The sequence below is a fragment of the Polyergus mexicanus genome, unplaced genomic scaffold, assembly GCF_030449975.1.
Source record: "Polyergus mexicanus isolate NDT 795.1 unplaced genomic scaffold, iyPolMexi1.0 SCAF_5, whole genome shotgun sequence".
Lineage (NCBI taxonomy): Eukaryota > Metazoa > Arthropoda > Insecta > Hymenoptera > Formicidae > Polyergus > Polyergus mexicanus.
In genome coordinates this window covers 11,652,896-11,670,123 of record NW_027223325.1, presented here as the reverse complement: position 1 = coordinate 11,670,123, position 17,228 = coordinate 11,652,896, and the positions used below count along the sequence as shown (strand labels likewise).

The 17,228-nt window shown below is 40.7% G+C and overlaps 1 protein-coding gene across 1 annotated transcript in view; it reads left to right on the top strand.

Annotated features, from left to right (window-relative positions):
* LOC138933205 (dendritic arbor reduction protein 1) overlaps window positions 1-17,228 on the top strand; it is a 43,943-nt gene that overhangs the window by 1,022 nt on the left and 25,693 nt on the right. The window contains 1 exon segment of the mRNA XM_070295771.1: window positions 85-748. Within this exon segment, the coding sequence (XP_070151872.1) occupies window positions 320-748 (429 nt within the window). The 5' untranslated portion in view covers window positions 85-319.

Genomic DNA, 17,228 nt, shown 5'->3' with positions numbered 1-17,228 from the left:
CTCGATTCGTCCTGGAGAGAAGACAGAATCGAGAATCCCTAAAGGAAGGACATAATCAAAGAGATACAATCTTTCTTCCACCAGGACGCATCGAAACGTTCGCGGATCGGATGGTGCTTCGAGAGCCGCGACAGATGACAATCCGGAGACGATCCGAATCGATCCGTCGCGAAAGATGGTATAGCACCGCATCGTCCTCCGCTTCGCTCCACCTGAACAGACTCCGAGACTCTAGACCCCTTCGCGAAGATAAGGATACCGATTTCACGGGCCGTCGGATATCACGGATACGACGCGAGCGGCGGCGGTCGCAGGTTGGATGGTGCCGCGAGGATTGATCCTCGGCAGGACGACGACACGGGAGCCGGAGCCGGAGCAGCTACGCTTTTACGACACTCCGTCGCCGCCACTACGGATGGACGCGAGTGTGTGTTGCTTGCCCGCCGGTGCCGCCGCGGCCGCCACGGGGGTCGTCCAGCATCATCATCCTCATCCGGTGTCGCTGCCCGGTCTGCCGTCCACCCTCGGCGTCCAGCCGTCGACGATACAGCCGCCCTATGTCGCCCAGTACGCCGCCGATCAGATAGTGCCCGATCGGGCCCAACCCGACGGGCCCCTCGCGGCCGTCCTCGCGGGATGCAACGCCCAGGACGGCTGGCAGGAGATCTCGTCGACGGCGCCCGTCACCGCCGCCGCCGCCGCTGCCACCACCACCGCGTACATCGATTACTCGTGGCTCCAGATGCAGGTGAGTAAGTCTCGCAAAATCCGAAATTCAGGCTTACATTTTCATCCTCGTTCTCTCTTCTCTCGTGCAAACACTCGTGAAAACGAGGAAGGGTGTGTTTCACCTGATGGATATTTGTCGAGCCGATAAAACCAGGTGCGCGAAAGCGCGTCGTATATCGCTACGAATGAGGTAGCGCGTGTTAACGCGATAACATTTTCATTCTAACATGATAATATAATAATAGAGACTTTGTCGTGTAAGAAGTAATGATGAGAATAAAATGGCATACTCTTTCGCACGAGTAAATATTGCTACCGTATGTGAACGAATCCTTTTTCACTGATTTAAGAATTGAGTGATGCAACGGAAGGAGAGAGAGAGAGAGAGAGAGTGAGAAAATCTGAGCGTCTCGATCGAGTGCATTCATCGAGAATACGTTACTTTAATCGAGGAAATTACAAGAGCCTGTTTATGCAAAAACTTTCGTATTCCTGGCAGAGGCCAAGTCTCGTCGATTAAGCGTAACTTGATTCGGTATTCAACGTGCACGACGCAAATGTCGATTTAATTAATCGGTAATTGATGGGTAATCGAGTCTCGCTTACAATAGCAAAAGTCGCACGCGTGCCGATTTCAGGAGAGGAGTCATTCAATTTCTCTTTATTACAGTAATATGTCATTACGATCGCGCACGTGTCACTGTCGGCTGGCTACGCCGGCTTTTAAGTTTCCACAACGAGGCGTTTGACAAAAACACGGCGGGTCGGATCCGAATCGAATATTTAATTAAACCTTCTCGTTTTATTTAATCGTTGTTGACTCGAGTGTCGTAATTTAAATGATTTGTTTTAGATTCGTTTAACTTGGCGCGCCATATAATTTACATCGATGATAAACGTATATATATATAATATATGAGTAGGGATAGATAGCGGATCGAAAAAAATGATGGATATATTTACGTTCTTAATCATTCGTCAATCGACTCCGACTCTGCTCGGCTCGGCGCGGCACGATGATAATGTATATCAATTCCCGGGAAGCGCTAGATCGTAAAATAATAGAGCGGAGTAATAATACCCATTACTATTATCTCGGTACGAGTGAGTATATTATGTCTTCTCCCCTTATAGACGCGGCGGCGTCTCCGTCACGTAAAGCTACGCTGTTGACAGGGTAAATATCCTTTGATACCGCGCCGTCAGTCTGGCACACGCGTCGTACGTCTCTTCTCTGCCTTACACGGAGGAAGTTATCTCTGTGACACGCGTGTGCGTGCGTGCATGCGTGCGTGCGTGCCTGCCTATGTTCGTGCGATCTCTCACGCCACGAACGAGAGCGTGTACTCTTGACATTACGAAGGCTGTTTCGCTTGTCGTTAAGGCTCCAAGATTTTCGTAAAGACCGCTATTTCGTTAATGAACTTGTTGGCTTTACCAACGTATAGTGGAGTGGTATTTCATAATATCATTGAAAGAGATTGCGGTTTTTTCGTCCATTTGAAAGCAATTTCTTTCCTTTCATGAAAATTCGTCGAGGGAAACGTCATTTCTTGTAGCGATTTTTCAATTTTCAATATATGCATCTTTTTATAATTCAAGTTAATGCGTCCTGTGTTAAAAGGTAAAGCGTTCTTGAAATTAAGGGAAGAGCGTAACTTTTTCATTTAATGTCGTATCTTAAAGCTTAATTAAACCAAGAGTTCCTTTAATCGATAATTATCCGAGGGAACTGTAAATATTTAAATATTTTATTTGTAAAGACAATATTTTTTCGAATCGATAAAAGAATCTGCAGCGAAAAAGAAAACGTATGCTGATTTTGAGAGACGTTGTTTAAATTCACCCCCCCCCCCCCCCCTCTATAAAATATCTCGATAGAGAAATTTATATCACGGATTCTATGCGCAATCTTCCGTATTCTGGTACACAATTCTTATGACTTTTATCGATCGCGACAGATTGTGATGGCTAAAATTGACAAGGAAATCGATCAATCGATTATGGAAAGTTTTCTGCTCGCGATGTTATCGAAGGAAAGAACGCGGCGAGACAACGCGACGGTTTGGTCTCCAAGTCGAAAAGCCGGTCTACGAATTTTGCGAACACCTATTACAGAATCTCCAACCGGAAACCGGTTTTTTTTATACCGTTACCGACTCCTGGATACCGCGTTTTTGGCATGCAAAATCGCGCATCGTCGCCAAGTGTCGAATAGAGTGTTCGAATCCCAAAGGAGAGTGTACGGAGGAAGGAACAACCACAAACGTTGAAATAAATGCGCGAGAATCTGAAAGAGAGAGAGAGAGAGAGATTTTACAGATGTCATTGATATCGAACGCTACATACAAGCGCTCTGTAAAATTATATATTCATATTACGTTTATTTCCGGAATCAGAGTTTGAGTCTTAACAATAAGAGAATCCTGTCCGAAGGGAGTGGACGAATTTATTTCTATCGAGATATTATTCGCGAAAATTAATTCGGTTGAGTAGATATTTATAATTCTAAGAAGAAATAAAATAAAATCCTCTCTCTCTCTCTCTCTCTCTCTCTCTCGTTTAAAATTCCGTATATTTTTTTAAATTATAACTTTCTTCGATACGAGAGGGAGATCTAGCTTCATATACGCATCTCGGTCTCACGCTTATCGTCGGCGGACAGGTACGCACGACTAAATCGCGACCGGTAATTAACCGATACCACCCGACACAATCTAAACGCATTGTGCGACGCGTGTAAGATAATAAGCGGACGGAAATCCACGATTATTGTGCCGCCCGAGCCAGAAAGGACATCCCCAACCACCACCGGACGAACCATTTCCACGGTTCACCGCCCTTCGTTTCAAAACTGCGTACGATTACCGTTCCGCCGTTCGATTATTTCAGTCGTTGTACAAATACGAATAAAAGAAAGGGGAGATGTGGGAAGGGAGGGGGGGAGGGCAAGAGGGAGGGGAAGGGGAGGAGGCAGAAACGCGCGATTAACATCAAGCGGAGACGATGATCTAACTGAAAATATACGACGGCTAATATCGTTCGTATTAGCTTTACTTTATTTCTCTCGATGGACGAGAAATTCGTTATCTCGATGTAAGACGTGACTCACATAGATAATTTTTCTGCAATCTCCTTGTGCGTTGTAGATATATGTCTCGAGTAGATATTTTCTCATAATAATCATATTACTCGTACGCGCGCCCCTTTCGACGTATGATATTTCCGGCTCTATATTCTTGATTTCGCTGTAAAATTTCTCGGTAAAAGCCTCATCTTTTAATATTGCGATAAAGAATTCCTCTAATAGGGGACATAACGGAATATATTTAAGATCGGCGCGATTATACGGAAAGTCGAGCCGCGCCGATGAAATCGGCCCTTTCCCGACGTTCGCGATGATTTCCGAGATATTCCTCGACTATACGTTGTATGTATTAGCCAATCGCTAGCCAATGACTCACGTGGAATCGCAAACGAGTGGGTGTGCAGTTACTTACGTTGTATACTTATACTCGTACTCGGTTAGGGTCGGTCGCGGTCGCGCGGGATTCATATGCCTTAATAACGAGATGTGCGCGAAGAAGATTTTTTTTTTCTTTTTCTTTCTCTGCTTCCTCTCTTTCCGTTTTATTATTATTATCTTCAAGAGCAAAGCGGTTAATATTTTGTTCACAGGAAGAAACGTGGATCAATTACATGATAATTATTATAATATAATGTAAGTTATTAATTGGTATCGTGGTTAAAAAATACTCTATGAGAGTAAAAGGGTAATTTGAGTAATTAATGTACGATGATTTTTTTTTAAACCGCATTTATTTCACGAATTATCGTAGAAATCATTTAACGGGTGCCTTTGACATCTTAATGTTACGATGAGTCGAATTTATAGACAGGAAACTTTTTATCTTCCGCAGATCTTTTTTTCCTCTACCTTCTTTTTTGCTTGATATTATGTAACTTGAAAAAAAAAAATAAAACCATGTAACTCTTATACGTTGCTCGGTTGCTTTTAAACATAGAAATACAACTTCATTAAATACTTGCAAATATTGTTACCGCTATTAATTACGCTCTCGAATACATTGTAAATTTTCTTAAGCATGCATTAATTGCAATTTTCTCCATTACTTAATTCTTTGATAATCATCAATAACTCGCAGCGTTTATGTAATGATAAGATAATAATCGCGGCTTAGAAATTGCCATTTATTTCATTATTGGCCAGAAGCTTTTTACAAAAATTAAAGTTAGTGTTAAAGATGAATCACTAATGTATATAGAACTTGGAATAATTTTACGCGATTAATTATTTTATTAATGCGATTGATTGTGTAACTAATTTGATGCACCAATATTTTTCGAAATGTAAGAAGTATGTATTATTTCTTTAAAATATTTCAATTTATTCATAAAGCTCATTTTGGCTCATTTATAGGTGGCAACGAAATTTAAGACGGAATCTTTACAAGATTTTTTTACATAATTTAATATGATTCCATCCTGAATTTTTTGACGCAAAGTATGAATCGCCTAAAGCGGGTTTGATAGCTGTAAACTTTATAAACGCTTATCATGAGGTTTGAACAAAGTCACAAATATTTTGTCCAAACTTACGTTGAATGTCAAATCTTTATTAGAATTCGAAATAAAACTTTGCAATAACTCTCTTATATCTTTCTTTATATAAATAGCTAAATGTTTTGAGTTTAATTTTCGATGTTAAAGAGAGGTCATCTTTTTTCGCGTGTCGGAATCCATATGACGCTGAAATTATATATCGGCTCGAAATCCTGACCGGCGTACAACACAGGATTTACGCGTTGGCACGCCGACACAGTTCCAGCCCCCGGTTAGCTATCGTTAGTTTAGTCCGAGTGCACCAAACCAATGTTACGGACAATTTACTCGCGAAATTAGTTACAAAACGCTCGACCTATCTACCCATCAGCCGCTTCCTCTTCCTCCACGATAAATAGATGGACGGCCATTAAATGCCGAGAGTGGAGGAAGAGTTATTGTTCGCGGATCGCCATAATAGATTCGTATACGCACTTATATAGAAAATGCGCGCAAAAGGGCACGCCCTATATTAAAGCGCGTGTAGTTGATAGTAAATTGTACGTGTTCAAAAATAGATTCTACATTTTCTTTTTAACATTTCTTTGTGCCGTCACCTTTCGATTCGCGAGCGCCAATTGAAAAACGACAATTTTAATACGCTTCATTTTTGACAGAGATTATCTCCTTCTATATTTTATCATTTCACATTATTAAAATCCTTTACATCAATAATAGGATAGAATAGTGTGTTACTTTCACATTTCTCATTTTTCAATTGATTTAATTTAAATGATAACGCGCGCATGTAAGTAAAGATAGTTCGTACCTTGTCGCGGATAAGGTCGAACGACATTGTCATTATAAACAACATATTTTTATTAGCTTTTTTTATATATATATATTTTTTTTTTATGACGCACCGACATTCCGCGATCGAGTCGTGTGATCGTTTATCCATCATCGATTTATTATGCCATGCGCGTGAAGTTTATCAAAGATCCGAATCACGTCATATGATAATGGTCGCGCTTCGTTATGCGAAATCGCCACCGATTCTCCGTCGAGTTGTGTATTATTAAAGCGTTTCTCTCTCTCTCTCTCTCTCTCTCTCTCTCTCTCTCTCTCGGTAGTTAACAATCGTGTACGCTTTGCTACGCGATCGCCAGGAAACAGATATGACGCGCGTCGCGAAGCGTGAAAAGTACGAGCGCGTCCAACAATTACCGGTGTATATCTCTACCTACTTTAGGGTATAAGCCCAACCTTCATTTTAATAACATTTCGAGGAATCCGAAGCTCATTTGTTTAGGAAGAAGTTTACAAGGTTAGCATTGCAATTAAGTATGGAAATAAAATTTTGAAAAAATAAAGCATGAGCGTATGTGCGTGTCCTCAAAATTATTATTATAAATTGTGAAAATTATATTCCGTCAATTCTTGCTTTATTCGCGAAACTCGCAAAATTTGTCGGATATTTAATTATTAATAATTATTAACATCTCAATATTTTGACGTCGAATATCTTAGATCTCAAATTTTTCCTGGGGAGGACGAGAAATCAGGGCGACGATCGCGGGCGTCTTCGGCTACCATGCGGGGCACATGGAAAAGGAGTATAAACCGCGAAGAGACCGTTACTCGTTCGACATACGGATCGGCCATTCAATCTTTCGCTCTTTAAGATCCGCGCGTAACGATTCATCCTAATATCCCTTACACGGTTCGGAGTTTTTTTTTTTTTTTTTTTTTTTTTTTTTTTTAATTTTAGTAAACGCTCACACGTTCTCTGCTTCCGAGATACGCGCGCTAATATATCCGAGGTACGTTGGTAAATTTGTCCCGATGACGTCATCCTTGTTTCGACCGAGCAAAAAAAAAAAAAAAGAAACGCAATTCTAAACCGCATACAGAGAGATCCTTTTATAATACAAAGAGACTAGCGATATGCTTTCCGACTAATGAAGCTCTGCCTTTAGTCGGCGGACAGGAAATTACTACGGTAACGCTATTGTGTACCGATATCTCCATTTACACGCGGTACGAGTGTGCGCGCTTTTGCGTGTAATTCGTGAGTGCCACCACACCGTGAAAATATCGCGCTACCCCTCCCCCCACGTCCCCATTACCGGGGGTTTTCAATTCGGATAAAGCAAATGAAACGTCAGTCATACTTTGCGGCTGAAAAGAGAAAGATGACCCGTTTATCATCATTTAATGCTAGATCGGAATTTATGTATTTCATTATATCTAGTACTATCATTCTGACTTTTTGACATTCTCGAAACGCGAATTCGATCGCCCATTTATTTATCATCGCTAACTCATTTCTCGAAAAGTTTATGTCATAATTAAGCTTGTTGTTATTTAACGAGCGATCGCATAAAGAGCACTCTTGCGGGCAGGGGACTTGGAAGATGTACGCTAATCACGTATTTTGCTCGTTTCGCGTAATAAATCCTAGCGGGACCGTTGCATTCGACTGTGTAAATCGGCTCTTTTAACTCTATGATTTACCGATTTATCGTACGCGTGGCTAACTTGAATCGCGAGTTCAGGTCAGAAAGGAGAATATTCGCGTCCATATCGGAGCTTTTGATATCGGAAATAACGATATAGCCGAAGACGAATTAATGTAATAAGATTGTATGTAAAAAGAAAATTGTGAGATACGCGAGACGAATATAAAATAAATATATAAGTTAAGAGGGAATCAATATTTCGTAATAAATTTAATCGCGATTAAAAATACTTGTAGTCGCAGCAGATCAAAAATTTTGATCCAAGAAACAAATATGCATATATCATTTCATTATTGATGAAATCAATCGTGTTTATGATTTCAATGGAAAAAGAAATGAATGGATGTGTGTAGGAAACAAAGGGATTATACAATCTTTTGTACAGAGTGTTTGATCGATGCGATAAATTATACACGATTAGTTGCCGCAATTAATAATTGTCTATTTCTTCATGTGAGAAGAGAGATTTCGTGAAAATTATAATATATATATATTATAATTATGCTTAAATTCAAATAAAAAATCGTAGCATTAGTCAACAGTTGGATCACCCTCTATATTTTTATAGGTTTATTCAGATACGTTCCTTGTCTCTTCTTCTAAGACAGCTACCTGACTCTTGCGTCGATTCGCATATTGAGTTTTTACGTTTTTTTTTTTTTTTTAATTTCGAGTTTTCTTAAGTACATACTGGCGCCTCGACACCAGTCGAATGCAGGAAAATTATCGTCGTTTAGCATCGTTTATCGCCATTTGTCCGCCAGTTTTCGCGCAAAGTAATCCCCGTCCGGAGCGAAGGTAAAAAAAAGAGAGAGAGAGAGAGAGAGAGAGAAGGGAGACGAAAGAGAGTTAGTTTCTCTCTTTTGAAATCGGGCGTACGTGCATATACAATAAGCGTATTGTGTACGCGCCGGGTAGACACCTCCGTACCTCATCGTGTCATTGCATACTTAATGTAAAAGCGTAAAAGAGGCGCTTTGTAGCCACCACGGAAGTCTCGACCGCTCTCATACGTGTATTATACGCGCATTAGCATTGCGCGGGCCAACGTCGTCGACGGATTGTAAAGCATCGTGCTCCGCCAGCTGTAATAACTGTGAAACGACGCCACGCTTCTAATACTAATGAGACCGGAATTTAATGGTTCTCGATCCGCGGGTAGCGTCGCGTGCGCGTCCACCTCCTCCACTTGAATATATATAAAGTCGAGAAAAATCTCGAATCAGAACGGACACGCACGCGGAGGATCTCCGCTGGCGGGGATCGCATCCCCCGAGACGCGCGCGGTTCGTTTTCGGTCCGGGTGGAGGAGGAGGCCCGGTAAGGCCCGGTCGGGAGGGACGATCGGCCGGCCGACTATCCGCGCTATCGTCGTCGCCGTTGCTCTTCCGCGATATACCGTTACGCTCGCGGCGCCCCGGGCCTTGGAGAGGTCCCTTCTGCCTCTCTCGCCCCCCTTCTCCCTTCCTCGCTGTACGCGGGTCCGTCGTCCCTCACCTCGCGCTGCCACGCCGTGGAACACGGAAACGAGCTCCGGAGGCCTCGACTGCCCACCGGGCGAACCTTGGTCGCTCGGCCGCGAGACTCGCTCACAGGGAGCCGCCTCGCCTCATCTCCCTCCTCGTCTCGTCTCGTCACGCGTGCTCGCGACCTCGGCGCGCGAGCGTCTCGTATATCGCTTTGGCTTTGGCTTTCGTTCTAATTATCTCGAACGGTGCAGCCGCGCGAGAGAGATCGCCTGGTTATTACGTTCGATGGAATAGCGGTGTGTGTTGCACCCATTATCATTAATTTGATAATAAATATAATAGGAAAAAAATGGCGATATAAATAGAATGCATATTTACGTGTATCGATCTTTTTCCAAAGCAATTATATCTCGACGAAATACAACGTGCGTGTGCCGCGATAATTTTGTATATCCTTCCTAAGAGGGACACGTGTAAAGGGATTGTATTGCGATAAAGTATTTTATTTGTAAATTTTATTAAAATAATTCACTTTCCATTCTCTCGGTTCTTCTTCTTAATCACTTATAAGCCCTTTTACGCTCTCGATCACTTTCTCGATGACGATCGTTCGCGTATTCGTGCGGCTAACGGACCTAAAATCACATAAATATACGTGGCAAACCAACTATCGATTTATATCTCTTCGTGCTCTCCCTCTTCCCTGTTTCGTCACACGTATTGTTGAAAAACTGCTTTTACGCGCAGGGTCGAGATAATCGTGAGATATTTGGGTGTTGCTTGGAATTTACGACTGATGACGTAGAATTTGGGTTACTTTCTCAAGCGGCCAGTTACGTAAGGTTGTAAAGGATAATGACCCTTATATGAAAGTTTCGCATTATTTCATCATCATTTCTCGTTTCGCAGTATTCCGTAGAGTGATATTTGTTTGATTATTTTAATGATCGATAACAATAAAGTAGAGCTCAAAATATTAATATATCGAGAATGTAAACATATTTGACGTAAAATAATAATATAATCGATTCGCGCGCAAAATGTGTATCCCATACATTCTAAGCATCGATTTCGCGGAGAATCAAAAATCATTTTTCGTAAGATTGACGAGTCATTGTTCGCCATTAGATATGAAAAGTTTTGTTATCCGACCAAGGAAATTCAATGCGACTTTTCAAAGCCAATTCCCGATATAAAGCGATTGCGCGTCTGAAATAACCACCGAAGAGAAAAATTATATAACGGTTATTTATGCAAATATATATAATTTGTTATGAAAATATCCACTAACATACGTAATTTTATATACGATATCGTATAATTTTCAAATCTTTCATAACTTTAATTACGTGCCTTTCCGATCCGACCGTATCATATATTATTTTTTTCTCTCCAACAAAGTCCATCCCTTCTCTTATTATTAATTTAATAATTGTTGTCAATCGCGCTGTATAAACCATAATTTGTATAATAAGATTTAATTATTAGACTAGAGATTACGAGAGTATTAATAAAAATAAATAAATAAAACTCATATTAATATCGACGTTTTTATTATGTCGAGTGTTATTTTAATATGTTCGAGGGCTAAAACGGCATTATTCGGTCGAAATTTTCGCGTATAGGGTTAAGGATCAAGTTTCTTAGTTTCACCATAATGTACTACTCGGTTGTATAGCGATCGTTGATAATGCGAGAGACCGCAGGAAGACTGCGTGCGTAGCGACTTTTTTTTTTTTTTTTTTTTTAAAGATGCGTACCGACGCGACGCGCATTCTACGTGTCCCTCGGCTGCGTAGCAATCGTGTCAGCGACGTCGGACACCGTGAAACGCATGTAAAATCCCTTCTTCGGAGTGCCAAAGGCTTTAAGTGGCCGCGATTGTACGCCGGTGCTAATACGCGACAATTCCTCGGCTTTGCTTATGATGCCGTCGAATAAAGTGGGATTATTGATATTATGTAAAAATATACTGAATTTAAATTTCGCGATAACAGCCGCATTTAATAGAGTATATTTTTCTAAACGGAAAATTTTGATTCCGGTTATTATATATTTATTCCGATATATATATTTATTGTTCCGATTTTAGAATTAATTTAATATGATAAACTTTTTGAGGGACACGCGGATTTACTAAAAAGTCGAAAGAAATTTTAATTTTTTTTTTTTTTCGATTATATTTATTCAAAATATATCTATAATTATTTAATTATTAAAAACATATGTATATTATTTTTTTAGAGATTTTGAAATATTAAAAAATTTTTTTCTCTTTCGTTTAATAATTATAAATATATTTTGAATAAATACAATTGGAAAGAAGATATAAAATTTTTTTCCCCATTAACAGATTCGTTCCTGAAGAGATTAATTATAAATATATTAGATTTAAAATGACCTGAGATTTGAAAGAAAATTATTATTATTTGATTGCATTGAAAAAAAGTCGAGTCCACTACGAGCTTGAAAAATTCCACAAACCTTCGTCTTACGATGCGATAGCAACTCCGGTGTTGGTGCGTAAAGCCTTGTTTGCGATGCACACACCGCGAATTGCCAACGATATGTCGGCGTAGGATCGCGTATCTACGCGTTTCGCAATCCGATCCATCGCCTGGGAACTCTATCGGAGAACACACTGGTTCGCGGCGTCAGCGTATTCTCGCGCTGATTTTCGAAGACGCCTTTCGGAGACGATTACGCAAAGGACTCGAACGCGGGGATATAGGTCAAGAAGCAAGATTGGTATCCGCGAGTCGGCGTGCCGATTCGCTCGAGGGACCTGGAGTGCAACCGTAACCAGCCGATGCTAGGCATAGCGCCGGGGTCTCTCCTCACCGAGAGAGCGAAGGGGGTCTCTCCTCACCGAGAGAGCGAAGGGGGTCCCTCCTCCGATGCTGTCGTTGCAGCTGTGTCTGAGCGAAGAAGCGCTCCCGCTGACTTTCTAACGTGACTGAGCGCCTTCCTCGTGCGCCTTACGGTACCGATGCTTTGTGCAACCAAGAAAGAAACATCATCCAAGAGTTTACCCGCCGCCCAAAATTCTCATTAGTATCCAAGTATAGGAATTCGAATTCGACCACGGAGTATCGCATCGCGTTTCAGGCCTATTCGAGATTTCGCGTTCCCTACGATTTAAAATATCCTTGAACCTATTTAAAAAATATACGGAATATTATAACACACCTGATAATTACAAAATATAAATGCAGATATCGGATAAAAAATTTCGAGGTATCTCATGTGTGTGTGTGTGTGTGTGTGTATTGTGTGAACGACAAAAAAATGCGGTTTTTCGTTCGTTCTTGCAAGATTGAGAATTATCCGAATAAATACGGATCGTGTTTTTTTTTATTCTTCTTTTCTTTAAATTGAATTGTTTCGCGTGAAATGAGAATTAACATCGAAGCATAGAACGGAGTTGTGAAACTCGTTCCTCCGGGCGAAACTTCGTCGTACCTTATCTATCGCACAAACACGTAATACGGACGTAGAACGTGAGAGATACACACATCCGCGACCGACCAATGTCACATTGAGATTAGACTGTTTGCAATTACTCGGTTTTGCGTATTTGCACGGATTATCCTGTGCCTGACTGTTATCGGGAGTAATCGCGACGAGAATTCTCTTCGCAAATCGTTCGATCGCGCGACGAACGAGCGCTGTCCGCGTTTCCCGTTACATAATCTTACGGATAATATTAAGGATTATATATTTTAGCTCTAACGCGTCTTAAATTCGTCAGAAAAGAAAAAGAGATCGTGCGCGATCTATCTCAATCCGACAGATGGAGAAATCATGATGTTAACCGTAAATTATAGCGGATTTTTTTTACAACCGGTATATGCGTATATCGCGTGTATCGCGCGAATACCTCGTAATATCCGTCAAGCGTGCTTTGATTTATATCGCCGCCAGTAACTAGTCGTAAACATAAGCCACGTGATTTAATCTTTCGTTTTATGTCGATTATTTTATATTAATCGGGCACACACAGCACGATACAAATATTACAGCAGGGATGCAACAATATTATTATATTAATATATAATTTTCTAAATTCTAATATATATAATAAATATATTTTCGAATATATAATACATACGCAAAACTGGTTTCTACCATCTTATTGTTATTCGTTAAGGAATGGATTTTTTAATCGCGCGTGTGTGATCTATTAAAGAGCTCATAAAGTATCATGTCCTTAGAGAACGCGGATTTTACCGATTCCAGTCGTGTCAGGGTCGACGCTTTCGCGATCTATCTTTCAATTTTTTTCTTTTCTCTGGCACGCTGCCTATATAACAGCCCTATTCTCCTTCTTATTCTAGGCATCTACTCAACAGAGAATCTAAGCTGTGACAGTAACAACAGTGTACAGTAATACACAATGCACAGAGTAGTATAGAGAATCCTCAAATAACAGAGCATTTTTTTTTTTTTTTTAAATCGATAAAATCTTATTACGCAAAATTAGATTTCGACCTGCGGCGATTTTACAAGGAGAAGATTCTACAGTACAAATGACATTTGAATACAGTACAAAATACATTCTCCTTTACAAGATTTAGTGTAAAACTCTGGAATGTGTAACAATGTTAAAATATTTATTATCATAAAAATTATAGATTATATATTTTTATTCTATTGTTTGTTTCAACGTTTGTTTGTGCATTGAAATATTCGAATAATTACAATATTTCTTTGTAAAATATATAACATTATTAAATAAAAAAAAAATGTCGCGTGATTTCTCTTATATATTAATATATTTCACGATTACAAACAAATTATATTGTAATTTTTACTATAATATTTTCTCCATGTAGTCCAATCTCCGACGATAGAAATATGTGAAAAGCGGACTGATATGTGATACGACAGAGACTTCTCGTCGATGACTCGGTTTCCGCGAAGGGGGTAATTTTACACCGTTAAACGTCTTGCGCTATCGATCGATTCAGACAGTTCGAGCTGTCAGTCCGAGCGGCGCCGCGTCGTATCGGTATGCGTCCGCGCGCTGTCACTTTCATTGCCATCCACGTGTCTCTGCGTGACGATAATCGGCATCCGTCTCACTTGGACGGGTAATCGACCAAAGGCTACCTCAGAATGTCACCGTTACATTAGTAACTAACGTAAGCCATTCCCACGGAATCGCCTCTCGATCGATCTCCTCTCCGTCTCCTCTCGCGTCGTCTCGCGATCAGCCTTCTTTTGTTTCCTATCGAACAGAGATAATAGCGAAAACGAACACGTGCACGCATCCACGCATAGGAGCGCGTAATAAAATGGAAATCACGATAAACAACCGCGTGCGATCAACAACTTGTACCGAGAGAGAGAGAGATAGAGAAAAGCGTCGGTTGTCGATGCAATGTACCCGCTATTTTTTGTTATTTGAATACTCGTTTATGCAACATATTATTATTATTATTATTATTATTTTTTTTTTTTTTTTTCCATAAGGATATCGTATCAAGTAAAAAATTTAAAAGTATACACGTCTTTGAGATTTATGAGTGGAAAATCTATCGTGAACGAGGTCGATTTCATCGGCGATTGAACGGTATATAAATGTATAATATAATAAAGTAATAAAATAATAAAGATAGATACGATGAGGCTCAATCTTTACGGTTTGAATAAAATTTATTTTAAAATTTATTTTACCCCTCAAGTATCGCGTCTCTGGTTTCAATTGGCCTTCCTTATTTTGTTAATTAAATGTATTATACTTTTGATCGTCTGTATCCTACTTTTACCTCGCGATTCTCACGCCAGGTCGCCGGGTTTGTCATCGCTATGCTCGATGATGGCGAGAGTGCGCTCATTTCCCCGTTTCCCACGCTATTTCGAGGCTCGCGCGCGCGCGCGCGATAATTCCACATTTCTTGCAAATCTCGCGCCAGCTCGTTAGACCCGGGATGACCAACGCATATATACATAGAGCCATGTCAATTTGACGCGTGTTTAAGACGATAACGAAGCAGAATGCGCGTATGCATGACTTGATCCGTGAGCGTGTTGATTCATCAGCGAGTCTATTCGCTGGAAAAATGAGAGAGATCTGGAATTCTCAGAGATTTCTTTTATACTTGGAAAAATCAGGGAATTCTCGTGGAATTTTATCAGGACTCGGTTTTTTTTTTTTTTAATTTTCTCTTTAATAATTTTGGTGTCATATTGTAAACAGAAGCCAAATGAATTATATATTAAAAATATATTATAATTATATGTAAATGAAAAATATTAGAAAAATCCTTAATATATTTCCCTTACTTGGAATTTTGAACAAAAATATTTGGGGAGATCAGGGAATTTTCAAGAGATCTCTTTACAAGATTTAACATGTTGTTTATTATCATTATTTGGATAAGACATTTAAATGACGGTAGGTTTCGTACGTTTTTTTTTTTTTTTTTTTTTTTGTTCGCCATGTATTTATATGTATGTCTATATATGTTTTAATCAGGCCGGCACGGGGTGCGTTATGATCGTCGTACACGATCGTTGCGTCCGGGACGCACGTACGCGTCATGTACACAGGTACGTGTTTCGTTATACAACATTTCTCCAGCAGTCCGGTACGACGACGGAGGCGTAGAGGTGAGCCAGTGGCTCGTGGACGAGGATCGCCAAGTGGGGGAACAGAATGCGGAATAGCCTAGAATGTGATGCGAACGTTCTCTCTCTCGCTCTCGCGGCTCGTTTGCGCACCTCTCTCTTTCTCTCCTTCTCTCTCTCTCTCTCTCTCTCTCTCTCTCTCTCTCTCTCTCTGTATATTTGTCTATTAGTCTATCTTCTCGCATATGTGTGCTCTCGCATGATTCTTTCGCCAACTTCGTAGAAATTCTATCACTGTGACAATACACGATGTGTGATTGCTTTTTTGTATAATTAATTCGATAGATTATATGTATATCGTCATTCCTTTTTATTATTATTTCGACTATCGCGATGAGAATGTTTTTTTGGAAGCGGAGGCGATCTCTTGGGCTGTCCCGCGGGGAAAATGCGCGACCAACAGGTGGTCCCATCCGCGTTATAGGATTCCAACCCTAATAGAGCGAGGATGCGCGAGAGATGGTAGATTTAGACCCGATACATCGGGTGTAACGCGATTAGTCAATGTGCCGTGGGGTAAAGTCGGGGCGTGATTTCTCTCCACGGGGGATGCGGCTTTCTCCTTTTAACCTCCGCCATGATACAAAGAGGATCCATTCAGAGGAGTTAAGTATCTATAATGCGAACTCGACGGATGCGTCGCCCTCACATAAATCATCGTTTCACGTGGACGGACGGGATACGAAAATTTGAGCTCGCGTTTCGTACGTTAGTATATAATACAATATATTGTATTATACACTTTGTATTTTTTCTTGCCTAGAGTCGCGCAAATATCGAAACTAAATCGTAAATATATACTCACTCGATTTCATGGAGAAACATCCTATATCTGCATCCTATATCTACTTTAATCAAAATTCTACGCATCCCGTATTTTATTTTCCCGTTTCATTATATCACATATATATTATATATTTGCGGCCGGTTTCGGGAAACGAGCGGTTATATAATGACCCTACAATGCCCCGGGGATGTCCAGTTGGCGTTAAACCCCATCGGGCTCGGACATTATTTCATCGGGCCAGTTAGGGACCGATAAATTCTCCATCGCGCTCGCGCAGAGACGAAAGCGTGGTTACGCGCGGTGACAATGGGCATTATGAGGAAGACCCTCATCGCGATCCATGTTTCGGAGGATGAACGAATGCAAGGCTCTTCGGCCCGTGGTTTTTCGAATGGGTGGCTAATGGCGGCGGCGGCGGGACGGACGATCCCGCTGTCGGGACATAAAATTAGTCGCCACAAATCAACTACAATACGACCACCGTTGGTCCCAGGTCGGTACGTCATACGGTGTTGGTATCTGGTC